The 17,645-nt window shown below is 44.7% G+C and overlaps 1 protein-coding gene across 2 annotated transcripts in view; it reads left to right on the plus strand.

Moving 5' to 3' along the window:
• The window catches only part of FAM149A (family with sequence similarity 149 member A), a 257,211-nt gene that overhangs the window by 178,169 nt on the left and 61,397 nt on the right, over positions 1-17,645 (plus strand). The window contains exon 1 of one of the 2 annotated variants that reach the window (XM_069744362.1): positions 13,157-13,528. The exons of the other annotated variant lie outside the window; for it this stretch is intronic. Coding sequence (XP_069600463.1) covers positions 13,428-13,528 — 101 coding nt within the window. The 5' untranslated portion in view covers positions 13,157-13,427. Of the gene's footprint in view, positions 1-13,156; positions 13,529-17,645 lie in introns of those variants that run through there. 2 annotated transcript variants of the gene reach the window in all.

Below are 17,645 nucleotides of genomic sequence, written 5' to 3' on the forward strand. Positions count from 1 at the left end.
CAGTCTTTTCTGGGACTAAGTCCTGCTTTGTACACACTGAGCATGCCCAGGGTAAGATCTCTCAGTGGAGGTCTAGGGTCACATGTTCAGGTACTGCAGCAACTTCCATTGGTCCTCCAGGAAGGCCCTGTACCTGATCAAGTTCTGTGGCAGCCTTCCATTGGTCCTTCTAGGAAGGTCCTGAAGTTGCTGCAGCTATAAAAGGTTCTCATGACCGCACGGCCATGCGCTAGTATCAAATATGTATGAGCTCAGCGCCAGTGTGGTCGTGTGTGTGGTCAGGGACCCGGCTGAAATAAGCCCCTAGAATGCTGGCACCTCCGGCGAGGAGTTTCTCATGAGTGAATTCAGGGCCTGCTAATAGCCATTAGAATTCCGGCTCCACCGGAGAGGAGCAGCGTGTTTGGTTGGGACTGCATGACCACTGTCGGCTCTACTCAGTAGCTGTGTTCCCTGTGAGCTAAACAGGGCACAGCGTTCTCTTTACTATGGGCTCTGTGAAGTAACAGAGCTCGTTTATACTAACTTACTTCACCGCCTCACTTAGCAGCAGGTTCTTAGCTGCACGGTGGATCCCGGGTTGCGAACGCACCTATCTCATCTAATAAATATATTCGGTGCGTTCCGCCAACCCTAGCACAGGGGCTCTCCAAACGAGACAAGGTATCCACTATCGATTCCATCCACTTTTGAGTTTGAAAAGTCGAATGACACTCTTTCTCTTCTGAGCCCTGCCGTGCACCCAAACAGTAGTATTCCCCCACAAATGGGGTATCAGCATACTGAGGAGAAATAGCACAACAAATTGTACAGTCCATTTTTTCCAGTTAACCTTGTGAAAATGCAAAATTTGCGGCTAAAGTAAATTTTTTTGTGAGAAAAAATAAAATGTTCATTTTTTGCGTTCATATTGCGTTTGTTTCGGTAAAGCAATTGAAGGATTAATAAACTTCTTAAATGAGGTTTTGAGCAGTATGAGGGAGGCAGATTTTAGAATGTCACTTTTGGGTATTTTCTGTCAAATAGACCTCTCAAAGTCACTTCAAATGGGATGTGGTCCCCCAAAAAATGCTTTTATAAATATTGTTGAAAATTGAGAAATTGCTGATCAACTTTTAACCCTTCTAACTTCCTATCTAAAAAAATTATGTTTAAAAAATTATGCTCATGTAAAGAAGATGAGCTAAATGTTATTTGTTAACTATATTATGTAGTATACCTATCTGATTTAAGGGCATAAAAATTCAATGTTTGAAAACTAAAATTTTCTTTTTTTTTCCCAAATTTTTTATATTTTCATAATCACAAATAATATCGACCGAACTGTACCACTGTCCCGAAGTACAGCATGAAAAAAACCTTCTCAGAATCACTGAGATATGTTGAAGCATTCCAGAGTTACTAACTCATAAAGTGACGTTGGTCAGATTTAAAAAATAAAGCTTGGTCATTAACGTACAAAGTTGCTCGGTCCAATGTAAAACCCCTTGAAAGAGAACCTGTCAGTCAATTCATGCTGACCAAACCGCAGGCAGCAAGGATTGCAGCCTGGCTGCACGAAATAAGCCAGGCATAGTAACACTGGAGCGTTTCAGAGAAAATAGTTTGATGATATGGCCAGCTCTTCCCAGGTCTCTCCCTCGTCTGTATAAAGGAAGAGTTCTGTCAATTACATCTAGCAGAGCAAGGAAGAGCTGGACAGGGCAGAGTCTGACTAATCTCCTCTCCGACTATGCTCTTCATGCATTTTAGAGAAAAACTTACCTGGCTGAAATTTTGCAACCAGGTTGTGGATTCATGCTGTTTGCAGATTGAGCAGCATGAATAACCCAAGGAAAGGAATGACACATACAATGTTTCTAAAGGTTCTGGAAATTGCAGATTGAAAAGATAATGTAGCCATCCCTGAGCAGGTATCACTGAGCATCCAAGCATCCTTTATGCGCGGATGCTCGTTTCGAGTAATGAGCATAATGGGAGTCAATGGGAAGTCTGAACATTTTTCCGGCAGACCCTACAAGGAAGTCTGGGGGGCAGTGAAAATGTTGAAATGGATGGAAAAAGTGCTGAATGGAAGGAGACCAGCATGGGGGAAGACCCCTGAAAGCATCTCTGACTCCCAGATCACTGATGAGAACAATGGTGTCAGACTTTTACTCCACTTTAAGGACTTACAATTAAATATTCAATATCAAAAGGAACTTGGAGGTTACAGAAAAGAAAAATGTTAAGAACTATTTTTCCTGTATAATGACTTGTATATAAGGCAAAATTTAAAAAGATTTAAAAAAATAGAAGTTTAAGTTAACCAAAATTGATTTTGTTTATTTAAAAAATTGGAAATTTCAGTGTAATTTATGAATGAAGCAAGAAGTGCCAAAAGTAAGGAACTCAGAGGTACTCAGCAGATACACCTTGTATAAGACATAAAGACTGGCCTATCGCCTCAACATACATATCTAACTATCCCTGTTTTGCCCATACAAAATTTTCTTCAAAACCAGGACCCTTGTATCATCTATATTGACACACCCTACATGCACTTAATAGCCCTTTGTGTCCGTACACATATTGGTTGGTGACCGGTTCATCCTGCAATACACGAACACCATATTTATTATATTGATAGCTGGACCATACAATACAAGCAATTGTACAAGCAATTGCTAACATCCACCTTTTATATCTACCCTATTTCCTCACAGATTGTAAGCTTGCGAGCAGGGCCCTCACTCCCCCTTGGTATCTTTTGATTTATGTGATTATTGTTATTTTGTAATGTCTTTTACTGCCTGTAAATGTCTCCTCTAAAATCTAAAGTGCTGTTAGCGCTATAGAAATAAAATTATTATTATAATCATAAAGGAGGGCATCATACACATTCTGTTTACATTGCCATTTGTGGTACTCCTAGACTCATAAAGGCTATGCACTAAGTGCAAAGCCAGGAAAAAATTACAATCAGGGTCATCCATACACCCTTCAATGCACCAACTGTAGTACCTCATTCAAATATTGTGAACATAGCTTAGTTGTGGTATGTCTACACTCATAAAAGCTCTGCACACAGTGCAAAGGCTGCCCAAAATTACAAGCAGAGTCATCCATACACCCTTCAAGGCACCAAATGTAGTACCTCATTCAAATATTAAGAAAGCGTAGTTGGGGAACCTCTACACTCTTAAAGGCTCTGTGCACAGTGCAAAGCCTGCCACAAATTAAAATCAGAGTCATCCATACACCCTTCAAGGCACCAACTGTAGTACCTCATTCAAATATTTAGAAAGTGTAGTTGTGATATTTCTACACTCACAAAGGGAACAATTCTAAGGAGGGTCATCCAGTCTTCCATAGATTCTTGAAATAAACAACTGGGAGGCCTCAAACAAATATTTTTAATATGTAGTTGATGTACTCCTATACTCATAAAGGCTTGCACAAATTGCACCCAGTCATCCATAGACCCTTGAAGGCCGCAAGTGGTAGGCCTCATTCAAGTATTGAAGTTTAAAAATACTTTATGTGCTGCTGTCATCTGATGGTGTGGAAAAGTTGGGGCTAACCCAGTCTTTGTACATATTTATCAGAGTGAGCCTTTCAGCACTTTCTGTTGCCAGGCAAAAGCACCTGTATGTTACGATCCCCCTGGCACCACTAAAAACCCGCTCAGACAAGACGCTAGCGGCAGTGCAACACAGCACCTCGAAGGCATAGAGGGACAGCTCATGCCAGGTGTTCAGCTTTAAGACTTAATAGCTGAAGATCGCTAGGAATAAGGGAGTACACTAGTTTTGTCGGCCAGGTATTGCTTGACCATCTTTAAAAGCTTTTTCCTCCTTGTCAAAAATATCCGGTTATCAGGGCCTGGATGCTGGGGGGGTGTCATGAAGTTGGCCCAGACATTGGACAGTGTTCCCCTGCCTCTTCTGCACCTGGTGTTTGCCTGCCTCACCTCTCCTCCTTGGTTGGGCAAAGAAGCTTGCTTTCTGCTGCTAACATATTTTTCACAATGGCCTTCTGGTATAGCACCATTTTAATAGACCTCTTCGCCCCTGGAAGGAGAGACGCAAGCTTCACCTGTGTGTAGCCTGGATCTAACAAGATAGTAGTCTTTTTTGGCCAAGATCAATGTAACGTGAGGGTCACATGAAAGGTAGAGGTACATAATGTCTGCCATGTATGCCAAAGTCCCTACAGCCAACCATTCCCTGTCTCCACCATGATGACTACTAAAATCCATTTCCACCTCCTCAGCTTCCACCTCCTCATTATTACCCAATCTGCTCTGAGAAGGTGAGATTAGGCTGGGCTGGATAGTATCTCCCAGTCTCATGTCTTCCTCCATCTCCACTTGGTCTGAAAAAAGACCTATAGAATAGGCACACCTGAGAGCTGTATGATCCTGACACAAGAGGACAGTTGTGGTTTCTTTTTTACCCCTTCCCTGCATATAATATTTTTCAATTTATGTCAGTCTGTTCTATGGCAGGTAGCCACTTATTACCTGTTTAGATAAGTGGAGTGGCTGGAATTCAAATGGACGGTATGCTATATAACAACAATAGAGGCAGCTCATCACACGATTCCAGGAACATACAAAACCTCAATCCTCTTATTAGAAGAGGAGTGTCTATTAAGTTGTTTATATGTGGGGTTTTTTTTTACATGTAGTTGGGTTAGGGAGCTACTGTATGCATGACCAGCTACCTGTCAGTGTGCTCTCAGTGATATCATATGCTAGATACTTTGCTTTTTGTCCAAAAACATATTTTTATGTCCAAAAACATAAATTTTATAGTGGAATATCAGAGGACTGGGTGACCAGTCCAAGAGATGCTCAATATCTTCATGGTTGCCTATTTGACAACCAGTAATAATTTGCTTAATGGAAACACATATGGTAAAGGAAAAGACGCATTCTAGAGGAGTGAGTCTTCTGGTTCATAGGGCCATCCCGTTCACATGCATCAAAGTCATGGTAGACTCAGAGGGTTGCTTTGTCTCTATATTCTGTACTATACATAACACCCCAATCCTTATAGTAGCCTTTTATATCCCTCCACCTTACTCCGGTGAGGTGCGGATAAAAATACCCTCTCCTCCACACTTCCACATGTGCCTTTGCTCATGATGGGGGATTTCAATATGTATTTACACCTATACTGGGATAAATTTCATACAGGAGCCATATCTGAGTCAGCCTCACAGACCTCTCTATACAGAGTTCTGTCGGAGCTGGAGTTAATAGATATTTTGGCGCACTAAGCACCCCAATATCAAACAATACTCATTATTCAACGTCTTACCATTCATTATCCAGAATTGACTTGGCGTTTGGAAATGTTAATATGATGTCTCTGGTAAAGGAGGTTGAATATTTACCAAGAACCATGTCGGATCATTGCCCCATAAGGGTACAACTGAGGTTGGGCACAGAGGGCTTGGTCACCAAGAACATATGGATTTTGGATTCAGAGTATTGGGGGTTCACTACACAAGATTGCGGGAATACTTTAACATTAATATGGACTCCACTTCGAGGTTAATGGTATGGGATGCTATGAAAGCATTTGTTAGAGGGCTCTATATTGGTGAAATTAGTAAACGGAAAACTAAAACAAGAGAATACACCCAAAAGTTAAAAGAGCAGGTCGGCCTAGCAGAATCAGAATTTATATCAAACCCCTCAGCGAGCAATGCGGAAAATATGAAAGAATCTCAAAAACTAATAAAAAATCACCTATTGGGACTAGCTGCACCAAAACATTTTTTTGGCAAAGCAAACATATTTTACAGGGGGTGAAAGTACAGGCCACTTGCTAGCAACTATTGTTAAAGCTCAAAATGGGGAGCGACTGGTGAGGTAAGTATGAAAAAGTTTTTTGTTTTCTTTATAAAATGAATTAAATGGTGCGTAACTGCAAGTGATGGGGGGGTGTAAGGAGGGCTGAACATGATGAAGGGGAGGGGGGGCTGCACATAATGTAATTTGGGGGTTAAAGGAGGCTGCATATGATGGAGTGGGGGAAGTGGGGCTGCACATGATGAAGAGGAGTGGGGCACACATGATGGAATTTGGGGGTTAAGGAGACTGCACATGATGAAGGGAAGTGGAGTCGCACATGATGGAATTTGGGGATTAAGGAGACTGCACATGATCAAGGGGAGTGGAGTCGCACATGATGGAATTTGGGGGTTAAGGAGACTGCACATGATGAGGAGAGTGGGACTGCACATGATGGAATTTGGGGGTTAAGGAGACTGCACATGATGAAGGGGAGTGGGGCTACACATGATGAAGTGGGGGAGTGGGGCTGTACATGATGAAGGGGAGTGGGGATTGCACATGATGAAGGGGAGTGGAGCCGCACATGATGGAATTTGGGGGTTAAGGAGACTGCACATGATGAGAGTGGGGCCGCACATGATGGAATTTGGGGGTTAGGGAGAGTGCACATGATGAGGAGAGTGGGGCTGCACATGAAGGAATTTGAGGGTTAAAGGAGGCTGCACATGATGAAGGGGGAGTGGGGCTGCACATGATGAAGTGGAGGAGTGGGGCTGTACATGATGAAGGGGGAGTGGGGATTGCACATGATGAAGGGGAAGTGGAGCTGCACATGAAGTGGAGGTTAAGGGGGACTGCACATGATAAAGTGGGGGAATAAGGAGGACTGCACATGAAGTGGGGAGTAAGGGGGACTGCACATGATGAAGGGGAGTGGGGCTGCATATGAAGTGGGGGGGGTAAGGGGGAATGCACATGAAGTGGGAGGTAAGGGGGACTGCACATGAAGTGGGAGGTAAGGGGGCTGCACATAATGAAGTGGGGGTAATGGGGACTGCACATGATGAATTTGAGGGTAAGGGTGACTGCACATGATGAAGTGGGGGGAAAGGGGGACTGCACATGATGAAGTGGGTGGGTAAGGGGGACTGCACATGATGTAGTGGGGGAAGGGGACTGCACGTGATGAAGTGTGTCTGAGGTGGGACTGCACATGATGAAATGGATGAAGTGAGGGGTGATAGGGGACTGCAATGGATGAAGTAAGGGGACTTCAAATAAAAGTGTGGGGACTGCAAATGATGAATTCAGTGTGAGGGACAGGGGACAGCAACTTAATTAGGTGGGGGGTGGGGAGAACAAATGATGATCTAGGGGGAGAACAAATAATGAATTTTGAGGGTGGGGGAGTAAATGATGTATTGAATGTGGGATAGAGCAGTTGATAATAAATAGAGGGTGGGAGAGAAAGACATGACAATGAATTGGGGAGGGAGGGGCATGTAAATATAATGAATCGGGGTTAGGGTTAGAGCGGGAGGTAAAGAGTGGGGGGCGTTGAGGATGAAGTGACTGGTAATGAATTGGGGAAGAGTACAGGTGCTAATTAATTTATATATTAAATGGGGAAAGTGGTTATTTATAATTAGTGGGTGCACAGTGGCGGATTATAATTTATATTTGGAATGGTGGGTTAATAATAATAATAATAATGATAATTTTATTTCTACAGTGCCAACATATTCCGCAACACTTTACATTTTAGAGGGGACTTGTACAGACAATGGAAATTAAGCATAACAATAAACTCAAAGATCAACAGATACCAAAAGGAATGAGGGCCCTACTCAGAAGCTTACAATCTATGAGGTTGCATAATAACCAATTATATATTGATTGTGGGTGGACTTCTGTATTCAGATGTGTAGTGTAGAAGGGGAAAAAGTGGGGAATGTGCCCTGGAAGCGGTGCTCTAGGTAACTGTGTTATTTTATGCTGAGACGAGTCCTGGCTGGAAGAAGTGACGGCGGTCTGTGCTGGATGAAAAAGAAAAGCAAAGATGAAGGACTTCAGCTAGAGACGTCACTGGTGAGTCAGTGTATTGCCTGTACACTGACACTATACACCATATACTATATACAGAGCACCTGTGAATAATGTCACTGGCAGAGTTGATCACTGTATTACCTATACACTGGCACTTTATACAGAGCTCCTGTGTATAATGTCACTGGTGATCCCTGTATTACCTGTACACTGATACTATATACAGAGCTCCTGTGTATAATGTCACCACTGATCACTGTATTACCTGTACACTGACAGTAAATACAGAGTTCTTGTATACAATAGCAGTCGCTATATGGTGGCAATATGTGGTCTGGTCATGGTGTGGCAGTATTTGTTCCTTGTATGTGGTATTATTCAGTCACTATGTGATGGCAATATGTGGTCTGATCATGGTGTGGCGGTACTTGTTCCTTGTATGTGGTAATATTCGGTCACTATATAGTGGTAATATGTGGTCTGGACATGGTGCATTGGTATTTGCTCCTTGTATGTGGTATTATTCGGTCACTATGTGGTGGTAATATGTGGTCTGGTCATGGTGTGACGATATTTGTCTCTTGTATGTGGTATTAATGGTTGGTTAAAAAAAATGTAAATGTACAGTACAGACCAAAAGTTTGGACACACCTCATTTAAAGATTTTTCTGTATTTTCATGACTATGAAAATTGTACATTCACATTGAAGGCATCAAAACTATGAATTAACACATGTGGAACTATATACTTAGCAAAAAAGTGTGAAACAACTCAAAATATGTCTTATATTCTAGTAGCCACCTTCTTCTTTGATGACTGCTTTGCACACTCTTGGCATTCTCTTGATGAGATTCAAGAGGTAGTCACCGGAAATGGTCTTCCAACAATGTTGAAGGAGTATAAAACCAAAAACACATGGGCTAATTGCACAGTGAACAAGTCTGTAGAAACCTGTTCACACCACCAAAGAACTTGAAGACACAAAAGCGCAGAGAGAGGTCAAAAAATACTCTGTTGTAAAAAAGTCACAGTAAATCAGCAAGTGCTAGTCAAAAAATGAAAAAATACAAAAATACAGGGTATTTAGTTAATACCTTTTTTTGCAAAAAAAGTATGTTAAGCTGCTCCACCAATCGCCAAGGTATACCCATAATAGAGCAGTCCTATCTAATGTATATAATCCCTATCTGAAGTTTTTAAAAACCTGATCATCTGTATAGTACCTGTATGAGCAGGGTTCAGAGAGAAAATATCCATGTGGAACTTGCAGGATGGAACAGCTACAATGCAAATGACCCACGTATTTTTGTATTTTTTCATTTTTTGACTAGCACTTGCTTATTTACTGAGACTTTTTTACAACAGAGTATTTTTTTACCTCTCTCTGTGCTTTTGTGTCTTCAATCTTGAAGGAGTTCCCACAGATGCTTAGCACTTGTTGGCCCTTTTGCCTTCACTCTGCGGTCCAGCTCACCCCAAACCATCTCGATTGGGTTCAGGTCTGGTGACTATGGAAGCCAGGTCATCTGGCGTAGCACCCCATCACTCTCCTTCTTGGTCAAATAGCCCTTAGACAGCCTGGGGGTGTGTTTGGGGTCATTGTCCTGTTGAAAAATAAATGATGGTCCAACTAAACGCAAACCGGATGGAATAGCATGTCACTGCAAGATGCTGTGGTAGCCATGCTGGTTCAGTATGCCTTCAATTTTGAATAAATCCCCAACAGTGTCACCAGCAAAGCACCCACCACACCATCACACCTCCTCCTCCATGATTCACGGTGGGAACCAGGCATGTAGAGTCCATCCGTTCACCTTTTCTGCGTCGTACAAAGACACTGTGGTTGTAACCAAAGATCTCAAATTTGGACTCATCAGACCAAAGCACAGATTTCCACTGGTCTAATGTCCATTCCTTGTGTTCTTTGGCCAAAACAAGTCTCTTCTGCTTGTTGCCTGTCCTTTGCAGTGGTTTCCTAGCAGCTATTTTACCATGACTGCCTGCTGCACAAAGTCTCCTCTAAGAGTTGTTGTAGAGATGTGTCTGCTGCTAGAACTCCGTGTGGCATTGACTTGGTCTCTAATCTGAGCTGCTGCTGCTAACCTGCGATTTCTGAGGCTGGTTACTCGGATAACTTATCCTCAGAAGCAGAGGTGACTCTTGGTCTTCCTTTCCTGGGGCGGTCCTCATGTGAGCCAGTTTCTTTGTAGCGCTTGATGGTTTTTGCAACTGCACTTGGGGACACTTTCAAAGTTTTCCCAATTTTTCGGACTGAGTGACCTTCATTTCTTAAAGTAATGATGGCCACTGTTATGAACAGGTAATTCAGAACCACAATGGGTCTAGTGGTTAAGAACACACAAGGTGACCTGACAGTTACCAATAACAAGGACGAGCTCTGAGACGTGGGAACTCTGGTGACCGCAATCCCTAATCCTATCATACCACACTAGAGGTAGCCGTGGAGCGCTCCTGTCCAGGCCTAGGCGCCTCGAGCACAGCCTTAGAAACTAGCTAGCCCTAAGAGAGAAAAATAAGCCTACCTTGCCTCAGAGAAATTCCCCAAAGGAAAAGGCAGCCCCCCACATATAATGACTGTGAGTTGAGATGAAAGTACAAACACAGAGATGAAATAGATTTTAGCAAAGTGAGGCCCGGCTGACTGAACAGACCGAAGATAGGAAAGATTGCTTTGCGGTCAACACAAAACCCTACAAACAACCACGCAGAGGGTGCAAAAAGACCCTCCGCACCGACTAACGGTACGGAGGTACCCCCTCTGTGTCCCAGAGCTTCCAGCAAGCAAGAAAAACCAATATCGCAAGCTGGACAGAAAAAATAGCAACAAAAGTAACACCAGCAAAACTTAGCTTATGCAGGAAAGACAGGCCACAGGAACGATCCAGGAGAGAGCAAGATCCACACTAGAACATTGACTGGAGGCCATGAGCAAAGCACTAGGTGGAGTTAAATAGAGCAGCACCTAACGACTTCACCACATCACCTGAGGAAGGAAACCTAGAAGCCGCAGTACCACCCACATCCACCAACGGAAGCTCATAGACAGAACCAGCCGAAGTACCACTTGTGACGACAGGAGGGAGCTCGACCACAGAATTCACAACAGGCCACTTTTTAGTGCTCGGAAAATTAGTTTTTATTGCCGCAGCTGAATGATTTACATCTGATAGCCATCATAAGTACATGTGGGGGTTCCCTGGTTGCTAGGGAATCCCCACATGTACTCAGGCTGGCTAACAGATGTTAATAATTCAGCTGCGGCAATAAAAACTAAATCTCCAAGCACTAAAAAATACTCGGAGGACCCCCGAGCATGTTCCGGAAATCTCGAGTAACGAGTAAATTCGCCCATCACTAATCATTACCTGTATATCTGGGATAATATTATTATTACCTGTATATCTGGGATAATATTATAATGCCCATACATACATATAGGAAATTATTATTAACTGTATATATGTGATATTATTACCACCTGTATATCTGGGATATTATCATTACATGTATATATGGGATATTATGTCTTGTCCGTGTAAGATACATCTTTCTGGTAGGAAACTAGCCATCTTTTACCTTTTGTAGAGGAAACACTGCATCTTCGCAGTAAATATTAGATCCCGTCCTCAGTAGACCCATGTGCACACCCTGCAGTGTATCTGGTAGACCCATGTGCACACCCTACAGTGTATCTGGTAGACCCACGCGCACACCCTGCAGTGTATCTGTAGACCCACGCGCACACCCTGCAGTGTATCTGTAGACCCATGCGCACACCCTGCAGTGTATCTGTAGACCCATGCGCACACCCTGCAGTGTATCTGGTAGACCCATCTGCACACCCTGCAGTGTATCTGTAGACCCATGCGCACACCCTGCAGTGTATCTGTAGACCCATGCGCACACCCTGCAGTGTATCTGTAGACCCATGCGCACACCCTGCAGTGTATCTGTAGACCCATGCGCACACCCTGCAGTGTATCTGTAGACCAATGCGCACACCCTGCAGTGTATCTGTAGACCCATGCGCACACCCTGCAGTGTATCTGTAGACCCATGCGCACACCCTGCAGTGTATCTGTAGACCAATGCGCACACCCTGCAGTGTATCTGTAGACCCATGCGCACACCCTGCAGTGTATCTGTAGACCCATGCGCACACCCTGCTGTGTATCTGTAGACCCATGCGCACACCCTGCAGTGTATCTGTAGACCCATGCGCACACCCTGCAGTGTATCTGTAGACCCATGCGCACACCCTGCAGTGTATCTGTAGACCCATGCGCACACCCTGCAGTGTATCTGTAGACCCATGCGCACACCCTGCAGTGTATCTGTAGACCCATGCGCACACCCTGCAGTGTATCTGTAGACCCGTGCGCACACCCTGCAGTGTATCTGTAGACCCGTGTGCACACCCTGCAGTGTATCTGTAGACCCGTGTGCACACCCTGCAGTGTATCTGTAGACCCATGCGCAAACCCTGCAGTGTATCTGTAGACCCATGTGCACACCCTGCAGTGTATCTGTAGACCCATGCGCACACCCTGCAGTGTATCTGTAGACCCATGCGCACACCCTGCAGTGTATCTGTAGACCCATGCGCACACCCTGCAGTGTATCTGTAGACCCATGCGCACACCCTGCAGAGTATCTGTAGACCCATGCGCACACCCTGCAGTGTATCTGTAGACCCATGCGCACACCCTGCAGTGTATCTGTAGACCCATGCGCACACCCTGCAGTGTATCTGTAGACCCATGCGCACACCCTGCAGTGTATCTGTAGACCCATGCGCACACCCTGCAGTGTATCTGTAGACCAATGCGCACACCCTGCAGTGTATCTGTAGACCCATGCGCACACCCTGCAGTGTATCTGTAGACCCATGCGCACACCCTGCAGTGTATCTGTAGACCCATGCGCACACCCTGCAGTGTATCTGTAGACCCATGCGCACACCCTGCAGTGTATCTGTAGACCCATGCGCACACCCTGCAGTGTATCTGTAGACCCATGTGCACACCCTGCAGTGTATCTGTAGACCCATGCGCACACCCTGCAGTGTATCTGTAGACCCGTGTGCACACCCTGCAGTGTATCTGTAGACCCATGTGCACACCCTGCAGTGTATCTGTAGACCCGTGTGCACACCCTGCAGTGTATCTGTAGACCCGTGTGCACACCCTGCAGTGTATCTGTAGACCCATGTGCACACTGTATCCACACTGTCAGACACTGTCACACCGGCCTAGTCTATTATCCACAGACTGAGGGTGGGATCAGCTAATACCGTCCATGTTGGCTCTGGCACAATCCCTGCGGACGGCTGGGGCAGGAGGGGCTGCTGATGGTGCCGGAGCGCCCTGACAGAACCTCAGCACAGGTAACCACCTCCTTCCTGACAGGGGGGATCCAGAGGACCATCAGCCTCTGTAGTCACAGGCGGCATTAACCCCTTCCCCCCTGGCTCCGGGAGTGGCAGCCCGTGCTGGCTGACGGCGATCACAACACATAGAGGGACATGAGCGCTGCCGTCCATTGTGCCCGGGCGGGGACCTGTCTGTATCAATGCCCACAGCTGCCCGCTCCTCCGGCAGAGTGAAGGGGGCACATCGCCAGCAGCAGCAGCCGCACAATCTCGGTCCTGACGCTCAGCTGGTGGTCATTGGGTAAGTGACAGCACCGTGTGCCCAGTGCCCGAGGGCTGAGCCCTGCCACCTGTGCTCCTTGTATATTGCTGTTATCTCTGAGCAGACATTGCCTGGCATGGGCATTGCTCCTGGTGTCAGATCTCTGCCATATATCATGGAGCCATGCACAGTGTGAGAAATGACTGATAGCTATCAAGCATCACCACAGTTCGTACATATCTGAGCCAGGCTGCGAGATCAGCCAGAAATCATTGCTTATTATTCATTGAAATAGTTTATTGTCTTCATGCATAAAATCCACATTCACCCAGTTAAGGCTATGTGCACACGTTGCGGATTCTCTGCGGATCCGCAGCGTTTTTTGAGGTTCAGAAACGCTGCAGATCCGCAATTGATTTACAGTACAATGTAAATCAATGAGAAAAAAAAAATGCTGTGCGCTCTTTGCGGAAAATCTGCTGCAGAAATGCTGCGGTTTAAAAGAAGTAGCATGTCACTTCTTTTTTGTGAATCTGCAGCGTTTTTGTACCCATTCCATTATAGAAAACCGCAGGGGTTAAAAACGCAGCAAATCCGCAAGAAAACCGCAGCAAAAATGCACAAAAAACGCTGCGGAACTGCAGGTGCGTTTTCTGCCAGGAGAGGCAGAATCCGCACCAGAAATTCCTAAGCCTAATCCGCAACGTGTGCACATAGCCTAAATGTCATAGTTGGCGTTTTGGGTGTTTCCTATACACATGCATTGGCACACGCACATAAAGTGTAGGAGCTTGTTCACACGGCTTGGCGTATTCTAGTGCCAGCTTTGTGGATGTCATGAGAAAATCCTTTGCCCAACACTGCAGATGTAGGATATTTCCAGATATTCCCACTGCAGATTGGCGGTGGAAAGTGTATATCAGATACGTCCACTAGATTTACAAATGCCGATTTTCAACCAACCCCCCTAGGTCCTTCGCTTACAAAAACTGCACCAAAAGCTGCCTGTAAAATCTCATTGTGACTTGACCCTTTGGTACCTTCACACTTTGCTTTGTGGCATTCTTGCTGATGCTTTTTTAACAATGTCTTAATTCAACAAGCTCTGCGTCCAGATGTCAGACTGTGTTCACATTCGCGCAGATTTCATGTGAAACGTGTGAGAACGGTGCAGCTGCTGCTTTATGTTGGCCTGTAAAATAATGGACGCCGTGACACAAGCCGTATGGATGCCATCATGGCCGTCAGGTGCCACCGCTGTCCGTCATATGATGGATTTTTACACTTCGTGGGCATCTTCGTTTTTCTCACTGCATGAAGCTCTGGCTAACATAATTTTTACTTCTATTTATGACAGGGAAACACTGAAAATTACATATATGAATAAAACTTACCAAAAAGCTTATAAAAACATAAGTGACGTGTCTGTTTCAGAGATTCTTTGACAGCGGCTTCCATAATTGTGAGACCAGTAATATTACCGTAATAGTCTATAAAATCAGGACACCGTGTTATCCTGTATTAGTCACGGAACGGAAAATAGCACGATTGTCTGAAAAATGTAAATGCCCTCCATGATTATTATTGCACTTCGTGTTATTGTATCATTGAGTTTTCTAAGTGTTAGGCTACGTTCACACTAGCGTTATGCTAGTTTGCGTCGGGTTTGCGTCGGGCGACGCATGCGTCATGCGCCCCTATATTTAACATGGGGGACGAATGCGTTTTTGTTTGTTGCGTTGTGCGACGCATGCGTCTTTTTTGCCGCAAGCGTCGGACCAAGAAAACGCAACAAGTTGCATTTTTCTTGCGTCCAAATTTCGGCAAAAAACGACGCATGCGTCGCAAAACGCAGCGTTTTTGCGTGCGTTTTGCTGCATTTTTGCGTGCGTTGTGTCGCCGACGCAGTGGCGCACAACGCTAATGTGAACGTAGCCTTAACGGCAGTTGTTAGCGCTGAGGCTGTTACTCTTCTATTACTCTCATTTTTCGTTACATATCGTGATGCACAAGCCTCCCCTTATAGGAGATTTCTGGTCTAGGGCAATATCGGGCCAGGATTATAGCACGCTGGATCCCAATGGACGGGGTGTGTTCCACACACCATTAGGATTCAGCTCTGCATCCCAGATTTATTGGTCTTCGATTTGCAAATTTGAGGTCGATGTACATTGAGAGAAGCAGGAAGGGAAGCTCACAAGCAAATGACTACTAGTATGCAAATCACATACTGGCTCATGTAACGACCACTCAATCTGGCAAGCAGAGCCAAATCCTAACAGTGTGTATATGTTATGTACTGCTAGGATTCGACGTGCTGCTGTGCTTGCCTCAAATTTGCCTTGGCTGGGAAAACACCTTTAAGTAAGGGAATCTGTGAGCAGGGTTTCATCCTCACAAACTATCTGAGCATGTAGCTCTTTCAAAGAGTCCAGCAATACCTTTACGTGTTCAGTCTGTTCCGCCATTACTGAGAAATCAGTGTTTGAAATGATATGCAAATGAGGCTGTAGATCTGAAGCCTGTGTATGAATTGATACGCAAAGATGCTGAAGGACTATGGTAGATCTGAAGCCTCTTGTCACTACAACTCTTTTCCTCACCAATCGCCGCCTCCTTCTATTAGACTAAGTGCCTTTATGCTGTGTGACTTCAGGCAAAGGAATCATCAGTCACACAGGGGGAGGTGGTATATAGAGCTGGAGTGACAAAGGATTCCTATCTACCATAGTTCTTCATCATCTTTGAACCTCAATTTAATCCCTGATTTCTCAGTAACAGAGGATCGGACTGGCCATGTAGAAGTATTGCTGGACTTGTCTTTGAAGGAGCTACATGTGCATATTAACAGTTTGAGTTGTAAAATCCTGCTGATAGTTTCTCTTTAAACTCCAAGTAGCAGCGCATGTATTCCATTGTGTGCAATATTATGCCCCTAATTTTTCATGCCACCACGTTTAGCTTTCTAGTTGTTACACAGTATTGGCAATACCGATGTCATGGCGGCTTTATTAAAACGTTGCATCCAAAGTTCTGTATGTGACTCGTGGGTCATCACTATGGAGCGATGTGAGTGGATTCACATTTTTCCGAATAGTGCGAAAGAGAGCCAAACTTTGACCCCACCGACAGTCAGTATTCTTGGATGATGCGCTCAACAGGTCAAACTCAGCCAGTATTTGCCCTTAGTTTACTCCACTCCTTTGTCATAACCATCCTACCACCCCAAGTGCTTGGAACCAAAGATGCCCTCACAAAAAGGGGCAAACTGCTGCCCCAGACCATATTAGTGTTCGTCTTTGTACCTATCTCAGTAATAGTGACTCCTTTTGTGTCCCACACAATAATAGTACCTCCACCACAGCAATTGTGCTTTCCTCCTCCACAGAGTAGTAGTGCCATCCCCACAGTGACAGTGTCTCCTCACACAGTGAAAATGCCCCCTTCGTGTCTTCCTCACACTGCCATACACAGTAATATTATCACATCCATGCATGGCACAATTAAAATGCCTCCCCTTAGTGATCCCATACAGAACAAGTGTCCTGAAAAAGGTCCTCCTCACTCTTCTGCTGGGGGTCTAGCTAATTAATACCATTGGTATTCCTCAGTGTTTGGCTCAGATGGAGCTCGCATTGATGCCACACATTTTTCTCTGCTCCATGTGCCAAGCAGCTTGGTTTTCCTAGGAATTGAGGATCTCCTGCTGCAGGAGGCCCGCGTCCATCTTATCATAGTGATACTGCTCCAATGGAGAGCAGCCCATGGTCATACGGTGGGCATACCGAGGAGCCGAGGTCTCCCTGCTTCTTCTTTCTTTTCAGCTGCATCAACATCCTGAAGACGTGGATACAGTTGAAATGGACCCAAAAACTTGTTGTATCTGGATCCTATATATAGACAACGATAAGGATTAAACTTGATGAGTTATTTAGTGCAAGAGCTCAGTGTCAAATTGTGATTTTCATGACTATATCAGCCAACACATTCATCATGTGTGTTCATTAATTTTACATCACAATGGACGGCTGCCTTTCATCTTCAAGTTGTTATTTAATACGCCATTATTGTAGACATCTGCACAATTGTAACTTTTTCAAGTTCCAAGTTCTTCTTACAGGATTTCCTTAATTAATATAACCCTCATTATTTATTA

Source organism: Ranitomeya imitator, chromosome 1, assembly GCF_032444005.1.
Source record: "Ranitomeya imitator isolate aRanImi1 chromosome 1, aRanImi1.pri, whole genome shotgun sequence".
Classification (NCBI taxonomy): domain Eukaryota; kingdom Metazoa; phylum Chordata; class Amphibia; order Anura; family Dendrobatidae; genus Ranitomeya; species Ranitomeya imitator.